Genomic DNA, 19,716 nt, shown 5'->3' with positions numbered 1-19,716 from the left:
GCTCTCCAATAACCAGGAGACTTGTGTATCTGAAATGTTTTAAATTGTTTATTTAGTTTTTATCAGTCAATCATAGATACTTATATGGTCCCGATTACGGTAGTATCTGAGCACCTCACAATCTTTAATGCATTTATGCTCACAACACTACTATGAGGTATGAACGTGCTATTATCCAATGGGGATCTGAGGCACAAATCTGCTATGTCCCAAGTAAGTGTACTAAACTCCTGAGCTATCCTTCTTCTAAGTAATTCACAGGGTTTCACTTCCATTTTTGTTTGGACGGGGATCCTTCTGTTCCCTCATTTTACCTCACTTTTGCGGGTGGATGGAGGAGGTAACATTTACAGTTACTGACCCAAGTTCTATGCCTCAAGCACAATAATCAAGTTAAAACACAGAACATCATCTCATTTATATAACATGTACATAAAAAACACATTCTTTTGTATCTGAAAACAGAGTTTTTTAATTATGCTAAAAAGAGGTGAACATTTTCCTGGTCCTTCTCTACACAGGACCGAAAATTGAATGAAAAGAATGTGAACCAGTCACTCCTTGATCTGCACAAGCTGACAACTGACAAGAATGACCCTCATTTGTGTGACTTCACTGAAACTCATCTTAGCATCTTAGAAAGACCCTTAGCACAGAGAAAGACCCTACAGGCAGCTCCCTACCCATCACACACACACACACTGCTCTTCATACCCCTGCCCCACCACCCTCACCCCCCTGGCCTGCAGCCTCCCATCCCTCACCCCCCTGACCTGCTTTGTCACTGTCATGTACTCCTTGTACACAGTCGGTTGTAGGGCTGCTAGTAGTAGGGCAGGCTTCTATACCAGATTAAGGCTACGTCTACACTGCCACTTTCAGCGCTAAAACTTTAGTTGTTCAGAAGGTGTGAAAAAACAGCCCCCTGAGGGACAAAAGTTTTAGCACTGAAAAGCGCCAGTAAGCTACCACCGCTCGTTTGGGGTGTTGGGTTTTTTTATCACTGGGAGATCTCTCCCCCAGCGATGAAGCGTGTCTACACTGCCCACGTCACAGTTCTGCCGCAGCCACGGAGTAATGTGGGCAGTGTAGACATACCCTTAGACTGGCTACAGAACTTCCATCATGGAGATACAAGCAAGTAATGTGTTCTTTTAAAGATATTTTAATGTAGCGTTTCTCAAACTCTTTGATATCAGGGACCAGCTTGCTGCCTTCCTAAGCTGTCAGGGAGATCTCAAGGACCGGCACCAGTCCACAGACCAGTCCTTGAGAAACACTGCAGTTTAAACACTAAAGTTTAAAGCACTTCTGAGTATTATTGTTAGCATCTCAGGAAAGGTATTTTACACACAGTGCCACGTAGTTGCTGAATAGTATAATACAGTTTAACATTCCATTACATCTCCCATTTTAAGTTTTACATTCCTACCATTTATAAAAGTTACACTATCACACATCTCTAAAGTCCAGTCTCTCTGCGTCAGACTGGTTTTCTAATTACACAACACTAACAAGTAACAACTTGGTCATCTGGTTGTCCATTAGTTGCAATGATTGTATCTAATCCGTTTTGAATTTTTGAGTGATCTTCTTTTTGTTCTGCATGAACCATCCGTAGAGTTCGCTCTGTTGATTGTTACTTCTGAGGAACAAACTGAAATGTCAGCAGTTTCTGTTGAACTCTCCATTATCTGTCTCAATCACATATGGTCTGGACAACATATCCTTTTTCTTTACAACAGCTGGAGCTGCCCATGCTTTTTCTCCATCCAGTTGGACACAAACACAGTCACCAGGTTCCAGATCCGGCAGCTCTCTGAATGACGTCTGTTATAAGAGTGTTCATAAACTCCTTTTGCCTTTTTATCCAGTTTGGCTACTATCTTCACACCTGGTCACTTTGGAGATACAGCAGAACCTCAGACTTACAAACACCTCAGGAATGGAGATTGTTTGTAACTCTGAAATGTTCGTAACTCTGAACAAAACATTACGGTGGTTCTTTCAAAAGTTTACAACAGAGCGTTGACTCAATAAAGCTTTGAAACTTTACTATGCAGAAGAAAAATGCTGCTTGCCTTTTAGTTTTTAGTAGTTTACGTTTAATACTGTACTGTATTTGCTTTTTTGTTTGTTTGTTTGTCTCTGCTGCTGCTGATTGTGTACTTTCAGTTCCAAATGAGGTGAGCGGTTGACTGATCAGAACGTAACTCTGAGGTTCTACTGTAGATTCTTTTCCAAAGTTGGAACAGTAGTTCTGGGTTATCTTTCCATCAGCAGTTGTACTGTACCAGTGGCTGCTATCTGCATTCATCTGTAGCTCAGAAGATCAACAAATGAACCTTCCTGTTTTAGGATTTTCTTGGCTGTCTGCTAGCCCTCTCAGCCTCTCCATTCACTTGTGGGTAATGTGGGCTGCTAGTAATATGGTCAAAATCATATTTCATTTGGAATTACTTAAATTCCACTGTGGTGAACCGTGGTCTGTTGTTCATCACTAGTTGTTCCGGAAAACGGAAATGAACAAACGTGCACTTCAGTTTCTTGATAACACAGCAAGATGTTAGGTTTTTCAAGTACCTTATTTCTATGTAGCTAAGAAAACAGTCCACTATGATCAGGTAATTATGTCTTCTGAATTTGCATAAATCTGCAACTAGTCTCTTCCAACATCTGCCTGATAGAGGTGTTGTTATTAAAGATCCTTTGTGTTGTTAATTCTGTAACATTCACATGCAGATACTAATTCTTTATGTCTTTGCCGATACCCGGCCACCACATTGACTGGATGGCCCATTCACTGCATTTAGTTAGTCCTTGGGGACTTTGTGGATGAAGTTTAGGATATTTCCTCTCACTTCATTTGGAATTACAATGCAATCACCTTTAATCATTTGTCAAACTGATTTGCTTAATTGTCCACGTACCACAAAATAATCTCGTCACTTCCTCCAGATATTTGGGCCAGCTGGCCCTAATGTAACTAAGAATTTGTTGAAGTTGCATGTCTGTTGAGATTGCTCTTTGTAGCTGGTATAGTATCTCTTCTGACGCTGGTCTGTATGCCTCCACAGCATCCACATATGCCTTTATGCCATCTCTGAGCTCACAAGTAGTTGAGTGTGATGCTGGCCATGATAAAGTGTCATGACCAGATTTTTCACAGGAACATATTTAGCAATTGGGTTAACTCTCTTTAACCCTATCAATAGACGTTGCCATCTCAGCAGTGCTTGATCCAGGTCTTTTCTGCTGATGAAGGTTATAAGTGGTTTATAGTCAGTTATCACCAAAAAAGAATCCAATCCTTACAGATACCCGTAAAAATTCTCACCTGCCCATATGCTAGCCAAGCATTCCTTTTCAATCTGTACATGTCATTTTTCCGCTTCTGTGAGTGAGCAAGAACAAAATGCAACTGGATTCCACTCAGCTCCATGTTGTTGCAACAATATAACACCTAGGCCATAGCAGCTTGCATCCACACTGACCATTGTGGGTTTGTTCACATCATAGTACTTGAGAACTAGAGCTGCTGAGATCATTTCTTTTACCTTTTTGAAGGCAATTTCTTGATTTGTCTCCCCTAGCCAAGATGTGCTGCACTTTAACAGTTCATTCAATGGTTTTGTCACTGTACAAAGGTCTTGGAGGTATTCACCAAGGTAATTTAGTATGCCCAGTATGCATCTCAGTTCTGGTACATTCCATTCTCAAATTGGATTCACTTTCTCCCCATTCTAGGACTGCGATTCCATCTTTGTTTATTGTCTGTCCCAAAGTTACTGAGTTACTGTCCCAAAAACTCAGTTTGGTGCAGGCAGAAAATGCACTTTTCCTTGTTTAGCTGCACTACTGATTGACTGATTAAGTTTAGAACTTTGTTGAGGGTTTTGTTGTGCTCCTCCATCGATAACACATATATCAAAATATTCATGAAAACGACAACTACATTTGTGTAAGTTCTGCCATCTTTCTATGGAAAATTTCAGGTGCACTTGTAATCCTAAAATGTAATCTTTGAAAGCAAAATCTCCCAAAAGGTGCGATAAATGTAGTCAGTTTAACAAACGCTCTTTCTGGTTGAAGCAATTTGCCAGAATCCATTCACGGCATCCAGCGTGGAGAATACAGTAACGCCTTTCACTTTGAGGAGGAAGTCATCCAGTGTTGGGAGGATATGTTTTTCTCTCATAACTGCTTCACTATGTCTTTTTATATCCACAATAATAAACTGGATTTCATAGGGCCATATGTATGGATTTTCAGATTATTTTCTGATTTTGTTTTTCTGATTTAAAAAAAATTTAAACCCATCTTTATGGTTTTTTAAATCAAAATTGTAATTGTGTCTTTGAGGAGGGGGACACTGATGCTGCACAAAGGAGCAGAGGCAACATGTGGGCGGGCATGCAGGGTCACCTACCCCCAGATTTCTTAGGATGCCTCTGGCTGGGATGCCCACCAGCAAGGAGGCAGCACTCCCTCTGGCAGCAGCATGTATCCGTGTAGCCACGTGAGGAGGGAGGAAGCAGCAGGACGGCTGGCTGCCAGATGAGCTCCTCCAGGTCCCCACTACATGGGGCTGCTTTTCTTCCCTGCTGTTGGAGTCCCAGTGACTTTTGCCTGCTTTGCAGACCACCCGCTGAGGTGAGTCAGGGAGTGGGGCAGAGGCAAAGTGTGGGACTTCCGCAGCAGGGAAGGAGAAGCAGCAGCTGTAGTAGGAGTGGTGGGGAGGAGCTCAGCCAGCAGCCAGCCACCCTAAACATAAGAATGGCCAGACTGGGTCAGACCAAAGGTCCATCCAGCCCAGTATCCTATCTGCCGACAGTGGCCAATGCCAGGTGCCCCAGAGGGAGTGAACCTAACAGGTAATAATCAAGTGATCTCTTTCCTGCCATCCATCTCCACCCTCTGACAAACAGAGGCTAGGGACACCATTCCTTACCCATCCTGGCTAAGGAATGGTGTCCCTAGCCTCTGTTTGTCAGCTGCTGTTTCCTCCCCCACCCAACAATGCAGGGACACAGGGTAAGTGCTGCTGCCTCCTCGCTGCTGGGCATCCCAAGAAGCTTTCATTTGTGTCCCTCCACTAGCCACAGCTACATGATGCCTCTGTAAAGGAGCATGAAGAGGTTCTTTCAAATGAACCTATGTTCAATTGTGCAATGAATACTTGTATTGACACAGCATCTTGAGGGAATTTTGGCATCACATTAGGGAGAAGCTGATGTCCCCGAGGAACTGACACAGCAAGGAATTGAGTTCTCAGAAGCTGCCCTTAAATCTCAGGTGCTGACCCTTCTCCCCTAACCCCTGCAATCCCTTGTGGCCCTAGCCACCTGCACTTCCTCCTCACACCACTGGTCTCTTACCTCCAGTGGCTGCACGTAGCTCAGCCATGCAGCCCGCCCTGCCTGCCTGCCACTGTGGTCCTAATGCCGGTGAGAGCCTGGATTCCATGTTATTGTTTTAATTTTATGATTCCATCCATGTTCTCATTAATGCCGATTTCATAAAGCTCTACACAAAGTTTTGTATTTTTCCATTTTTCTTTATAATTGGTACCACTGTGTACATCATGATGTTGGCTCAGAGATTTTTCGATTAAGCCAATCTATTCCATTCTCTTGAACTCAGTTTCCACTTTATGAAGCAACACCATAGGAATCCTCACAGGTGTACGTACACTATATGTTTCAACACTGCCTCTTAACGTTATTTATACTCAGACTCCTTCCAAAACTCCAATACCAAATACTCCAAGAAGTTCTGCCACTTTTCTCATTAGGCCCATCATGGCTTCCATGCTGCAGCTGAGAAGGTTGTTGGTGTTTGGTCCTTTGATCATATACACTCTGAATGCAAAGCTTTTGTCTTTGTAAGTTGTTTCTATGGTGAACTGGTCCATACACTTCACAGTACCTCCAGGGCTAGTCAGGATTGTGTCAAGCAATTTCAGCTCTGGGAGGACTTCAAGGTGATTATACATCCCTTCTGGCATGACTTTCACATCTGCTCCTGAGTCAATTTTAAGCTCAATGGTCTTTCCATGAATATTCAGTTTCACTCTCTAGGCAGGGTCTGTCATCACACTTGATAGAGCCCAGAAATAATGGCTCTTGACTGCCTCAGTACAGCAAACGCCTGCAAAGTGTCCATATTTTGTGTATTTGTTACATCTTGCACCTTTGGCTGAACACACATCTCATGGGCTATGACTTTTTCCATATGTTGTGCATTTAGTCTGAAGGGTTTTGTAGTTAGCCTGTGTATAAGGTCAAATCGGTCTTTAATTATAGCTGCTGTGAGGTGTTTTTATCTCCAAGACCAATAACCAGTCTACCTCTGATATTTTCATGTTTTATAGCCTTCAAATCAGAACTTTCTGCCAAGGCCTGCAAAGCGGCTGTAAAAGATTCCACAGATTTCCCTCGTCCTTGACTTCTCTGGCAAGCACGCACCCTTTCATACCCCACATTTCTCTGAGGTACAGAGCAGGCATCCGGCCTTGCCAGAACTCTTTCACGGTCATCCTTGTGACTGCTGTCATTACAGGCAACGGATTTAAAGGTACGCTCGGCCGTCTTCCCCGGAGCAGAAACGAAAGACGACCTCGGGACGCCTCCAGGTTCCGGGCGGCGTTCAGCAGCAACGTCCCGCCGTCTGCCCGCCCTGGCGCAGCTGAGCTTCCGGGGCCAGGGAGGAGCGTCACGCCATCGAGCCTGCGACCTGTGCTGCCCTCCTGCGGCACCAGTGGGGCCCTGTCCTCCGCCCACGTGGCAGGCCGCCAGGAGGCTGCAAGCACCTCAGGCCTCTGGCCCAGGCTCCCACGGGCCACCGCGCTCCCCTGGAGAGACGTGTTTGCCCCGCCCCCACGGCTGGCCATGTTACACACAGCACCACCTAGGGGCTGGAGGTTGTACTACAGCCACCATCACTGCCCCCTCTGCCCCGCCCCCACCACAGGGCCGCCAACCGCCACACTCCCCCGAGCTCGCGCTCCCACGCCCCCTGGCCCCGCCCATCAAGCAGATCCTACCCCCCTCAAATCTTACTGCTCCGCTCTGCCCGGGCCACTTCCGGCTTTACCGCCCTCACACCATCCGACAGTGTCACGTGACCTTCCCTTGCCCCCCGCGCTTTCCGACGCAGGGGCGGGGCCTCTCTCAACGTGCAAGGCTCCACAATTGGCCGCCCGGTAGTCTATCCCCGCCCCGTCCACTCGCCTGCCTTCACAGCTCCGTGTGATTGGGCGCAGGTTTCCTTCTGCCTTGCCCCTCGCTGTTCCGGGATTGGCGTCGGGCGTTCTGACCACGACCCTCCTTTGGTGATTGGCGGCGAGGCAGCCCTGAGCCCGCCTCCCGCGCGAGAGGATTGGTGCGGGCGGGGCGCGGTGTCTCCCTCCCTTCCCGCCCAGATGGAATCGTGATTGGTCGCCGGGCGCCGCGTGCCCAGCCCGGCTCGGTGATTGGGCGGCGGTCGCTCTGGTGATGGCTGAAGGGGTGGGTCTGTGGGGGAAGGCGGAACTGCAGATGCCCGGGGGCGCGAGCCAGTGAATCAGCCGCGCGACAACTCGCTGCTCCCGACCGCTGCTATGTCTCAGGTACCGGGAGCCCGCGCTGGGGGGCGGCGCTGGGGGGCGGGGAGCGGCCCGTTCCCATCCCCTCCCCCCACGTTCCCATCCCCTCAGCGGGGGGGGGGTCGCTTCACTCGCCCGGTCTCGCCCCCTGTAGCTGGGAGCCCCTCCATTTTTCTTCCCCTCGCCCCAGGCTGAGGGGGCGGCTCTGGCTCGGCGGTAGCGACTCTTCCCCTTTTCCGCCCTTCTCCCGGAGGCTCCTTGCTCCCGCTCCCTGTGAGAGAGAGAGAGAGACCTGAACCCAGGCGGCTTCTCCTTTCGCCCAGGGAGCCAGCCTGGGCCTCCCCGCCCGAGCTGGGCTCCCGCCGCCATCTGCTCCTGCTGGGCCTGGAGCCCGCAAAGTGGGAGTTGCCGCTTCCCCCCCCCCGCCCCCCTCCAAGCCGCTGCAGCGCTAAGGCCTGGGGCTGCAGGCGGCCGTGGGGTTGTGCAGGGCAGGCCCCCGCTCTGAAACTGGGTTGAGAGCTACCCTGGGGAGGGCCGCATGCCCAGCGCAGCGGCTATAAGCGGCGTAGGGCACGTCTGCTGCATCCTTCTTGTTTCTCCATCTCCTAGTAACACGAGGCCTGTGTAGTGCTGCCATTACAAGTAGTTATGGGGGGGTGGTATTAGCCTTACAAAGGGAGAGGCGTTTGCATGGATGCACAGGGTCGCATAAGGGCGTCCTGGGTGGTAGCGGAGACTCAGTCTGCTGCCCATGGGGCTAGTAAGGGCCTGGTGTGAAGGTGCCATGGTGAACAAGTAGCCTGATTATCAAGATTCACACCAGTGTAATTGAACGAAGCACTGCTGAAGCCAGTGGGCTGGTGTCAAGGGAAAGAAGACTGTTCTCTTATCAGACCTCTTGGATATGTTGGCTTGGTAACAACTAGGACACAAGTTGTGGAGTTGGCATGTCCTCGTACTCTTTAGCAAGCTAGCAACTACTTTCAGTTTGTGTGTGCATGTGCAGCCCTATAAAATAAGCGATAGCACTTCACTGCCACAAAAGTGACACATAAAATGCTTGCATAAACATCCGCTGTGTAACATGTTGAGACAATAAACGAATGGGGGTGGAGAGAATATACAGGGGAGAGGTCATTTACTTGGATGGGGTTGAGGTGGGAAATGGCTGGTAATTACTAGCAAAAATGTTAGGTGCCAACTGTCTGACTATATAATCTCAGAATCACAAAGTGAACTTCCTTAATTGGGGGAGTGAAGGGGTGGGAATACTTAACATTTGAGGGCTGTGTTCAAGGCTTCCTTTCTACCAAATCTTCACTGCAGATTTCCCAACTTCTTTTCCCATGCAATATTTATAGCAAACATCTCTGATCCTGCTGCTGCTTCCAAAATAGCAGACTTTCACTCATCCTACAGGGCACAAACTGATGTAACACAGGGGAGAGTTGAAACTACTGATTAGTAACACAGTTCAATTGACTTTTAATGTGTTACAATTATTAGCATTTCTATCTACATACAATGTAATGTTTATAATCTCTTGTCTCATACCTTCATGTAAACTCCAGTCATGATACTTGGTTTCAATTTTAATTTTTGTGTCCTTCCTGCTACTTTGTCATCTTCAAGCAGACCATACATTTGTCAGTTCAAGATTTAAACTAATATCTACTGGCAAGAGTGAAAACCAACGTAGACTTTATGATCTTTTCATTTAGGCTGAGTTTGATAAAGCTGCTGAAGAAGTTAAGCAACTGAAATCTCAACCAACAGATGAAGAAATGCTGTACATCTACAGTCACTTCAAACAAGCTACAGTTGGAGATATAAACACAGGTATGTAATGGAAAGGAGTTCTAGGCTTGAGGAATAAGAAGTGCTCATAAACATTAATTTTCAATAAAGAGAAAATAAGTGCTCACTTAACACTTTAAGAGGCTGCTAATGGCTTTAGATGTCCATCTTGCTGTAAATTACTCTTAAGTAGTGAAACTGAGCAGTGTGTAATGCAACGTGACCTTGACCTCTAGCTCTCAAATCACTGACCGTAAACAACTACACTGCTTCTTTTTTGAGGCAAAGTCTCTATGGTGTGGGCAAAGAGTGGGTTTCTGAAAGTTTGGGCGTCCTGCTGCTTTGGCATAACCTTTACATATAAATGTACCAAATTGACCCAGCCTTCTACTATTCAGCTGAGAGCTGCTTAAACAATATAAAAATAATTGTGTTCTTACCCTGCATTTTTTCTACTTGGCATTCTTAACTACTCTTGACCTTGGGTCCTCCCATTTTTATATGCTGGAGCAATACTGTTTCAATCCTCTGTATGTAGATGTATTTGGCCAGTAAATTGTATTGCACTAGATTAACCAACGCCTCATTAAAATAAATAGGGTATTGATAGCTATGTAAATGCCTCCCTAAGCAAATAACCAATTGTCCTCATTCTCAAACCTTAAAATAGCTGCCCCTAGTAGACTGATGTAGGGAAAAGCAATGTAGCTACCCTACTGCTAGTGCCAGACTAATAGGTGAAAAGCAAGTAAACTTTTTTCTGATCTTTTAAGGCCAAGTACAAGTCGTAATGATATGATTAAAGGTTTTTCACTAGTTTGGTTTAGACTAGTGCAATTTAATGACACTTACTTTGATTTTAAATCTGGTCTATACTTAGCATACTTCTCTAAATCTACAGGCATTAACTGAACTGATAACCAGTTTTGAACAAATACCAGCTAAAACACAGAAGGTGCACTAGCTGAGGTTATATCAGTGCAACTTGTGAATATAGAAAACCCTAAGAATCCTGCATCCTTTATATAGCTGCTGTATGAAATAGCATTAATTTTCAGCTTTTGGGCAGCTGTGACCAAGAGGCTATCTAGACTAGGAGAATTGCACTGGTGTAGATGCTGCATCTGTGGAAATGGGGTTGAACTAGTTTAGTTTATCGGGGTAAATTGCAGCATACAATGGGCATCTGCATTTACATAACTGCACTGGTATAAAAACAGTGTAGGTAAGGCCTAAATAGTACTACTTTTAAAGAAAACCAAAGGCATAAAAAAAGCAGGTGTGTACTGAAACAAGAGAAACTTCAATCAGAGCTGGCTATGGGATTTGGAGGAGAAACAAGTCCACCCACAGATGAGGTACAGTGCTAAGCCTGTTCCACTGCTTCACTTATCTTAAGAGGCAAACTTTCATAATTTCCCAGTCTAATGGTGCAAACAATCTTAGTGGTCTTGCATAACATCTGAAGTGAGTTAAATCTAGAAATGGAAAAATGCCAGCTGGAGCACTGGCGTACTGACTCAGTTAGTGGTGAGGCCCGTCAGACATGGGTTTGGTTCCAAGTTGCCTGGAGTTGGCACACTGTAGATTTGTTAAACACGCACACAGACTTTTTTGTATAGACAAACTTACACTACACTGTAGGCCTGACTCTGCAAAGGAGCAGAGGTGAAAAGAAAACTAGCTAGGCTCTAAGCTTAGGCTTCTGGAACAGCATGGAATGCAAAATTGTTCAGAGTCAAATTAGTGGTCTTGAAGTGTCATGGCATGCCATTAAAACTTGCTTCACACTAACACCACTAAAAATCATACATCCGTTCATAGCTTACTTCTGGAACAGGCACATGTGGAGCAATAACTTAGTTTCCCATTTTGTTACAGGGGTGGAACTACCAACTATGCTATAGGTCACTCCACTGCTGCAAGGCCAGCACAAGGCTAATGCTCTGCCTCTACATCTAGCCACTGGTCTCATAGCACTTACCCATGACTGCATATTAAATTTAATTGGGAACGCTGAGAACTTTGACTCTTTTGAGAAGACCAAAAGCTGGAAGTTATTCTTGAGACTGGGAGGAGGTTTCATATCACCTTTCTCTTGTGTATTATGCCATCTCTTTGGCTACAATATCTTTCACATCTCTTAAGACTGAGTTACAGTTGAGCACCTCTGCTGATACCCTTAACTTAACAGAATTAACCAAGATGTAGCAGAAAACTCTAGTACTCTGTGACTCATTCCTAAGAAGCCTTAAGGTTACCTAGGTTGTAGAGGTCAACCATATCTTATTATTGAAGGGACACCAACTTTAAGTTGAACAAACCTTCAAACTTTTTTTTTTAACTACAGCTGCCCTTGAGCTTCATGCCTACTTTGGTTTTACAACTGCTGTCCTACTAATGTGTTTTCCCCTGTTACTGTATGAAGAGCCCATCCAAACAGGAAAACTGGCAGTGCTGTCAAGTGCACAAAGTAAACTGAAGTTTAAATTGAGTCATAGTAAACTTGAGTTCTCACCAACAATAGATAATAAACTTAGTAGAGATGACAATGTGGAGTTCTGTTAATGCTAGAAAGTTATAACTGGCTTTCCCCAGCTTCTGAACAAAATAGAGTGTAGTCTAGAAAGAGCTAATTCAGGAAGTATAATGTCTGAAATGAGAGACCATTGTGACACAGAACCACCACATCTAGAGCAATCTCCTGAAAGGACATGAGAGATTCCCAACAGTGTGGTTTGTATCCACTGACTCTTCTATGGCTAATATTGTCTCCTCTAGAGCGCCCTGGCTTTCTTGACTTCAAAGGCAAAGCAAAGTGGGATGCCTGGAATGCATTAAAAGGTAAGTCCTTTATTAAAGATGACATGAAAACAGCAGGGTTGGTCACAAATCCTAATACTCTCGCTACTTAATGGATGAGTAGAAGTCTTCTGTGACTACATGTCCAAGACAATTAGTAGTTGCTGCTGGCAGGTTCAGGCTCACTTACCTATATACTCTGATATAATTAATGGATAGTTAACACTGTAGGACAGCAGACTTAACGCTTCTAATGTGGTACTTCTGAACTGGCATTGAACTGTTCAAATCAATACCTAACTACAAAAGTGCCCCAGGTTATTTATACATATCTATTTTAGATCTTTATATAGCCATTATCATAGTATCTGAGCACTTCAGTCTTTAACCTTTCCTCCCATCCTTCTGAGGTGGGGAAGTACCGTTAGCCCTCTCTGCATACGGAGAAGTGAGGCACAGACTGACTTGCTCTGCAACAGACTTCTTGTGTAACCTTAGGCAAGAAATTGATCTTGGTCTGCCAAGTGCCAGGCTAGCACCCAAATGACTGGATCATTCTTCCCCTCATTAATAATGTTGATGCAGTTTCTGTGTTCCATTGCATTAACTAAATTGCTCTTCCAATCAAGAGGGATTATCGCTGGGACCTCAGCTCACCTAATCACTTCACAGATGTGAAGTCTAAGACTAAGGTAGCAATGTACCTAAAAGGCAAACTGCTTTGAGCCACCCTCTCCTAACACAGCGAGGGGTAGGTGTATTGCTATTATCTGCACTATATCCAAATGTTGTCTTGGAGAGTAAGCTTGTGTCTCATCAAGTCATTGTTCAACGGTCATTTGCGGAAAGAATGACAGATGCCCCTGCAAACAAATCAGAGCAGGTCTAATATAGATCCAACAGCCTGGAGTGTCCCTCTTAACTTCCTTACAACTTGACTGCATGCCACCTAGTCACATAGCAAGGAATTGTAACTTGGCATTAAGATGTCTTTTAGACACAGTAAACTGGCTTGTGACTGAACAAAGCTGCATGCTTTGTCAAAGTACCTTCCGGGGGAATCCTGAAAGGAATGTAGGCTCCTTCTCTAGAAGGCAACACCAAATCACATGCAATATCAAATTATAACCAACAAAAATGTTGTAAACTGTCCAACCAAGAATGTAAATCCCACTTCTACATGTGTGAAACTTTTAAGGGTTTTTTAAAATATTGCCTGTCCTGCAGCTGCTTTGTTTTAAACCCAACCCCTGCTGGGGAAAGTCTGTCACCTGGAAGTAGTATGCAGGCCCTGTCAGGAAAGAGGCCAGCCTACACTTCCTATGATGCAAGGAATTACAGCTGATGTTGCTTGGGGCCAACTTGGTGGGAAAGAGAAGCAACTCCATGGCCCTTTTGTTTGGGGGGGTCGGGGAAGGGAGAACGTGAAGGGGGAAAGGCAGGTAATTCCTGCTTGGAAAAGGGCAAGGTACAGGATGGGTGACACAAACAAGTTGTCATAGGGAGCAACTCCTGTTGTGCAGGGGTTACCCCATCACAGCTGTGCCTATAGAGCTAACCTTATGAATAAGATGTTCTCACTGGATCAGTGGCTTTCAATCTTTAAGGGTCATTTGCAGACCCTTATCTCAAATTGAGGTATGGACACCTTTGGAAATCTTAAACATAGTATGTGGGCCCATGCAGCTCTGAAGACCACAGGTTAAAAACCACTGCACTAGATCAAGAGTGTAATATTTTTTTAATTTTGTGAGCATTTAGGCTGCTGCTACTAAATAGCCAAGTAGTTGAGCATCAGTTTAAAGGTTACAGCACAAAGGCTGGACAAACAAATGAATCCCTAGGAGGAATTGCAGCTATAACTGTAAGGTGGGTGGCCCACTTTCATTCATTGACTGTGCTATGGCATGCAAATTAGAATGTCTCCCCGGAATTGCTTGCAATGAATGGGTTACAGCCTCCACGAATCTCATGATGCTATGGCATACTCAGTGTTCTGACTGCTTGGTAATATTTTACTGTTCCAGTTGAGTTCTTACTACTCTACTGCAGTATGAGACTTGCTCACCAGCCCTGTAACTTCACAATTCACTTCTTTTAATACTTTTATTAAAAATACTTTAAGTATTTTTACTTAATACAATTTCTAAAAGTGATTGGCACTAAGGAGCTTCCAGGAAGCAGCTGTGTATCCTCCAGCTGTTTTAAAGTGGTTTGCCAAAGGTTTCTAGTGCAACATAGATCTTGCTAACAGGTTTCAGAGTAGCAGCCATGTTAGTCTGTATTTGCAAAAAGAAAAGGAGTACTTGTGGCACCTTAGAGACTAACAAATTTATTTGAGCGTAAGCTTTCATGAGCTACAGCTCACTTCATCAGATGCATTCAGTAGAAAATACGGTGGGGAGATTTATATACATAGAGAACATGAAACAATGGGTGTTACCATACACACTGTAATGAGAGTGATCAGGTAAGGTGAGCTATTACCAGCAGGAGAGTGGGGGTGGGGGGAACCTTTTGTAGTGATGATCAAGGTGGGCCATTTCCAGCAGTTGACAAGAACGTCTGAGGAACGGGGGGGGGGATAGTTTTACTTTGTGTAATGACCCATCCACTGCCAGTCTCTATTCAAGCCTAAGTTAATTGTATCCAGTTTGCAAATTAATTCCAATTCAGCAGTCTCTCGTTGGAGTCTGTTTCTGAAGTTTTTTTGTTAAAGTATTGCCACTTTTAGGTCTGTAATCAAGTGACCAGAGAGATTGAAGTGTTCTCCAACTGGTTTTTGAATGTTATAATTCTTGATGTCTGATTTGTGTCCATTTATTCTCTTATGTAGAGACTGTCCAGTTAGACCAATGTACATGGCAGAGGGGCATATATCACATTGGTAGATGTGCAGGTTACCGAGCCTCTGATAGTGTGGCTGATGTGATTAGGCCCTATGATGGTGTCCCCTGAATAGATATGTGGACACAGTTGGCAACGGGCTTTGTTGCAAGGATAGGTTCCTGGGTTAGTGGTTCTGTTGTGTGGTATGTGGTTGTTGGTGAGTATTTGCTTCAGGTTGGGGGACTGTCTGTAAGCAAGGACTGGCCTGTCTCCAAGATCTGTGAGAGTGATGGGTCATCCTTCAGGATAGGTTGTAGATCCTTGATGATGCATTGGAGAGGTTTTAGTTGGGGGCTGAAGGTGATGGCTAGTGGCGTTCTGTTATTTTCTTTGTTGGGCCTGTCCTGTAGTAGGTGACTTCTGGGTACTCTTCTGGCTCTGTCAATCTGTTTCTTCACTTCAGCAGGTGGGTATTGTAGTTGTAAGAATGCTTGATAGAGATCTTGTAGGTGTTTGCCTCTGTCTGAGGGGTTGGAGCAAATGTGGTTGTATCGTAGAGCTTGGCTGTAGACAATGGATCATGTGGTGTGGTCTGGATGAAAGCTGGAGGCATGTAGGTAGGAATAGCGGCCAGTAGGTTTCTGGTATAGGGTGGTGGTTGTGACCATCGCTTATTAGCACAGTAGTGTCCAGGATGTGGATCTCTTGTGTGGACTGGTCCAGGCTGAGGTTGATGGTGGGATGGAAATTGTTGAAATCATGGTGGAATTCCTCAAGGGCTTCTTTTCCATGGGTTCAGATGATGATGTCATCAATGTAGCACGAGTAGGGGCATTAGGGGACAAGAGCTAAGGAAGCGTTGTTCTAAGTTAGCCATAAAAATGTTGGCATACTGTAGGGCCATGCAGGTACCCATAGCAGTGCCACTGGTTTGAAGGTATATGTTGTCCCCAAATGTGAAATAGTTATGGGTGAGGACAGTCACAAAGTTCAGCTGTCAGGTTTGCCGTGACATTATCAGGGATACTGTTCCTGACGGCTTGTAGTCTATCTTTGTGTGGAATGTTGGCGTAGAGGGTTTCTACATTCATAGTGGCCAGAGTGGTGTTTTCAGGAAGATCACCGATGGATTGTAGTTTCCTCAGGAAGTCAGTGGTGTCTCAAAGAGAGCTGGGAGTGCTGGTGGCGTAGGGCCTGAGGAGGGAGTCTACATAGCCAGACAATCCTGCTGTCAGGGTGCCAATGCCTGAGATGATGGGGTGTCCAGGATTTCCAGGTTTATGGTTTTCTTGGATAGCAGAATATCCCAGGTCGGGGTTCCAGGGGTGTGTCTGTGCGGATTTGTTCTTGTGCTTTTTCAGGGAGTTTCTTGAGCAAATGCTGTAGTTTCTTTTGGTAACCCTCAGTGGGATCTGAGGGTAATGGCTTGTAGAAAGTGGTGTTGGAGAGCTGCCTAGCAGCCTCTTGTTCGTATTCCGACCTATTCATGATGGCAACAGCACCTCCTTTGTCAGCCTTTTTGATTATGATGTCAGAGTTGTTTCTGAGGCTGTGGATAGCATTGTGTTCTGCACGGCTCAGGTTATGGGGCAAGTGATGCAGCTTTTCCACAATTTCAGGCCGTGCACGTCGGCGGAAGCACTCTATGTAGGAGTCCAGTTTGTTTCGACCTTCAGGAGGAGTCCATCCAGAATCCTTCTTTTTGTAGTCTTGGTAGGAAGCTCTCTGTAGGTTAGTATGTTCAGAGGTGTGTTGGAAATATTCCTTGAGTTGGAGGCGTCAAAAATAAGATTCTAGGTCACCACAGACCTGTATCATGTTCGTGGGGGTGGAGGGACAGATGGAGAGGCCCCGAGATAGGACAGATTCTTCTGCTGGGCTAAGAATATAGTTGGATAGATTAACAATATTGCTGGGTGGGTTAAGGGAACCACTGTTGTGGCCCCTTGTGGCATGTAGTAGTTTAGTGTCCTTTCTCTTTTGTAGAGAAGCAAAGTGTGTGTTGTAAATGGCTTGTCTACTTTTTGTAAAGTCCAGCCACTAGGAAGTTTGTGTGGAAGGTTGGTTTTTAATGAGTGTCCAGTTTTGAGAGCTCATTCTTAATCTTTCCCTGTTTGCTGTAGAGGATGTTGATCCTTAAGTAATCACTCTGGTTACAGTGTGTATGGTAATGTTCTCTATGTATATAAATCTCCTCACTGTATTTTCCACTGAATGCATCTGATGAAGTGAGCTGTAGCTCACGAAAGCTTATGCTCAAATAAATTTGTTAATCTCTAAGGTGCCACAAGTACTCCTTTTCTTTTGTCATAGATCTTACTAGACAACTGAAGTGGGGAGAACTTGGTTCTTTAAGTGTAACAAGTGGCTATTACAAGTACTCTATGGGGAATATGGCTAAAACATTTTAGTCTTCATCTGATGCATGTCTTCTCATTTCAGGAATAGCCAAAGAAGAGGCAATGAAAGCTTACATAGCGAAAGTGGAAGAATTAAAGGGCAAATATGGCATCTAAGAATTGCATCCACTCATGACTTGCACACCTGAAATATGCCTTATTTCTTAATACTGGGGATAACTGAGTAGTGGGGATGACTGGAATGTGTAGTGTACTGCAGTTTGAGATCTGCAATTCAGATTAAACTACTAATTGTTTAAATTCAATCACTTGTAAATTACACCTAATGAATTAAAGTACATTTGTTATCATTTGTGGTGGTCACTTTAATAAAGGGATTTGGCTCATTTGCTTATCTCCATCTGATAACTGACAGTGATAAAGATTTGCAAAAACAATAGCTATGATGCAACACTTTAAAAGTTTCTTGCACTTCCTGTTTGTTATTGCAAAACTGAAGCTGCTAGCTATCTTAGTTTCCAGAGCTGTCCTGCCCACTAGAGGGCTCCAATAACCTTTCATAATGCAATAGGAACACTGGCTTCATCAAAACTAAACAGTAATTGTTACCATAATTACTATCTCTAGTGTAGAGGAGGCACTTGATGGATAATTTGCAATTACTAAGGCTAGAATACTTCATGAGAAGATAGCTAATCTTAATACTATAGATTTAAACATTTTGTTAAAGCTAATGTTAAAAAAACATTCTCAGGATTCTTACTAGTACGGTTTTCTACACTGACTCTGCTATGGCTGGTGCCCTTTACCCAAGCATGCTTGATTTAAGTCATTAGAAAGCCTTCCATCCCTCACAGTATAATCATCTACATAGCACACTTTGTGAGGATCTCAAAGAACTTCCCCAAGTGGGGAAATTCTCATGTGTTGAGGGAGGGCAGGGGAGACTTTTAGTAATTTGCCTACCATTCTGCAGTCAATAACTGATCTCTCTAACCAGTGCCAGTCACTAAATCCTACTCTTGGTTATAGGCCGTTCCCTCCTATCTCCCTTTCTTTTCATGTTAAATACAGGCTAACAGCCTTTCCCTCTGGATACTTTAGTGTGTTGCTGTCATTACCAACATTAAAAGGAAAGACAACCTGTGGTTGGAATGCGCAAGAACTTAAGCGAACACAGTGTGGTACCAGTTGACATAGCGTCTCAAACACCACTCCAGAAATAAAAATCTTACCTGGGAAAATTCTAGGACTAGCTTTCAAAGGAATACTTTCTAGAGCATTTCAGTATCTTGCTTCAGTGGTTGTTTTGTAGCTACTTTTTGTTTCAAAAGATGAAGCCACAACATGGATTTAAGGGTGTAGGCTCCTCATGACCATGAATGAGGATTGTGGAGAATTCAGATAACTAAGTGGATTTTTTCTTAAAAGGTGAGAAGTAACCCACATACTTTTATCTACCTTGCAAGAGGGACGCTATAGATTCCATCATACTAGCTGCTTGGGCATACAGGAATAGTATGTGCTGCAGGTACAATATCAAGGGTAAATAGGATGGGGCCCTTTGACAGTTGTCAGGTAAGCCTAGGGGTAGTTGACTCAATTTTCTAAATTCATGGAAGTGCAAGGATTAGTGGATTCCAGGTAGCTGACTGTCTATCCTATTTTGTTAGTTGTGTATCTTTCTTAAACTTCAGAAAATCTGTTGGCAGTCAAATCACAGCTAATTATTTCCCAGCTACAATGCTAGCAGAAGGCTGAAATGGCTCTACCTCAGTTCCTTCCATGGATTTGAATGACCCTGGCCCACTACTCTTTTAAGTTAAAAGGTTCTGTTGTAAACTTGGTGCTGTAGTTCAGCTTTTCAATTGAAGCAGGGGTGGGAGTGGGGAAATTACCTTCTTTAAGATGGAAAATTCATGGGTATTCTCCCTCTCCTTTGTTTCCTCCTGTTTCATGTCTCTCATTCCCTGTCTCTTCTGACTTCCTCCCCTTTGTTAGAAGCTTAGTGTATTATATCGTTTCCCTAGTAAAATACACGGGGTAGGAGTGGCAGTTCAGTTTAACCCATGAGATAACTTTAACTCCCTGCCAGCCCTAAATGCCTTAGGTAGCCCTGTCAAGGTTCCTCCCCAACTCTGAACTCTAGGGTACAGATGTGGGGACCTGCATGAAAACCTCCTAAGCTTACTTTCACCAGCTTAGGTTAAAACTTCCCCAAGGTACAAATTAATTTTATCCTTTGCCCCTGGATTTCCACTGCCACCACCAAACTTTAACTGGGTTTACTGGGAAATGTAGTTTGGACACGTCTTTCCCCCAAAATCCTCCCACCCCTTGCAC

At 44.5% G+C, this 19,716-nt stretch overlaps 3 protein-coding genes across 11 annotated transcripts in view; 2 read left to right on the top strand and 1 right to left on the bottom strand.

Moving 5' to 3' along the window:
• The window catches only part of C11H2orf76 (chromosome 11 C2orf76 homolog), a 222,657-nt gene extending 215,435 nt beyond the window's left edge, over positions 1-7,222 (bottom strand). For all 5 annotated transcript variants that reach the window (XR_012154207.2, XR_012154208.1, XM_073305231.2 and 2 more), the window contains exon 1: positions 7,062-7,222. The gene's annotated coding sequence lies outside the window, so the exon portion shown is untranslated. The remainder of the gene's footprint in view (positions 1-7,061) is intronic.
• STEAP3 (STEAP3 metalloreductase) overlaps positions 1-7,230 on the top strand; it is a 67,940-nt gene extending 60,710 nt beyond the window's left edge. For all 5 annotated transcript variants that reach the window (XM_073305227.2, XM_073305223.2, XM_073305225.2 and 2 more), the window contains exon 6: positions 6,374-7,230. In XM_073305227.2, coding sequence (XP_073161328.1) covers positions 6,374-7,208 — 835 coding nt within the window. In that variant the 3' untranslated portion in view covers positions 7,209-7,230. The remainder of the gene's footprint in view (positions 1-6,373) is intronic.
• A 269-nt stretch (positions 7,231-7,499) lies between these two features.
• On the top strand, positions 7,500-17,725 carry DBI (diazepam binding inhibitor, acyl-CoA binding protein). Its single transcript, XM_073305233.2, has 4 exons — positions 7,500-7,609; positions 9,307-9,424; positions 12,164-12,226; positions 17,456-17,725. Exons 1-4 carry the CDS (start codon positions 7,601-7,603, stop codon positions 17,527-17,529), a joined length of 264 nt encoding a protein of 87 aa, XP_073161334.1. The 5' UTR covers positions 7,500-7,600; the 3' UTR covers positions 17,530-17,725.
• The last annotated feature ends 1,991 nt before the right edge of the window (positions 17,726-19,716 follow it).

Source organism: Lepidochelys kempii, chromosome 11, assembly GCF_965140285.1.
Source record: "Lepidochelys kempii isolate rLepKem1 chromosome 11, rLepKem1.hap1, whole genome shotgun sequence".
Classification (NCBI taxonomy): Eukaryota; Metazoa; Chordata; order Testudines; family Cheloniidae; genus Lepidochelys; species Lepidochelys kempii.
This window is presented reverse-complemented; position numbering and strand designations above follow the sequence as displayed.

Coding starts and splice junctions, on each gene's coding strand:
- DBI (XM_073305233.2), top strand. Junction 9,425..12,163: donor AGTTGGAGATATAAACACAG/GTATGTAATGGA, acceptor TGTCTCCTCTAG/AGCGCCCTGGCTTTCTTGAC. Junction 12,227..17,455: donor TGCCTGGAATGCATTAAAAG/GTAAGTCCTTTA, acceptor TTCTCATTTCAG/GAATAGCCAAAGAAGAGGCA.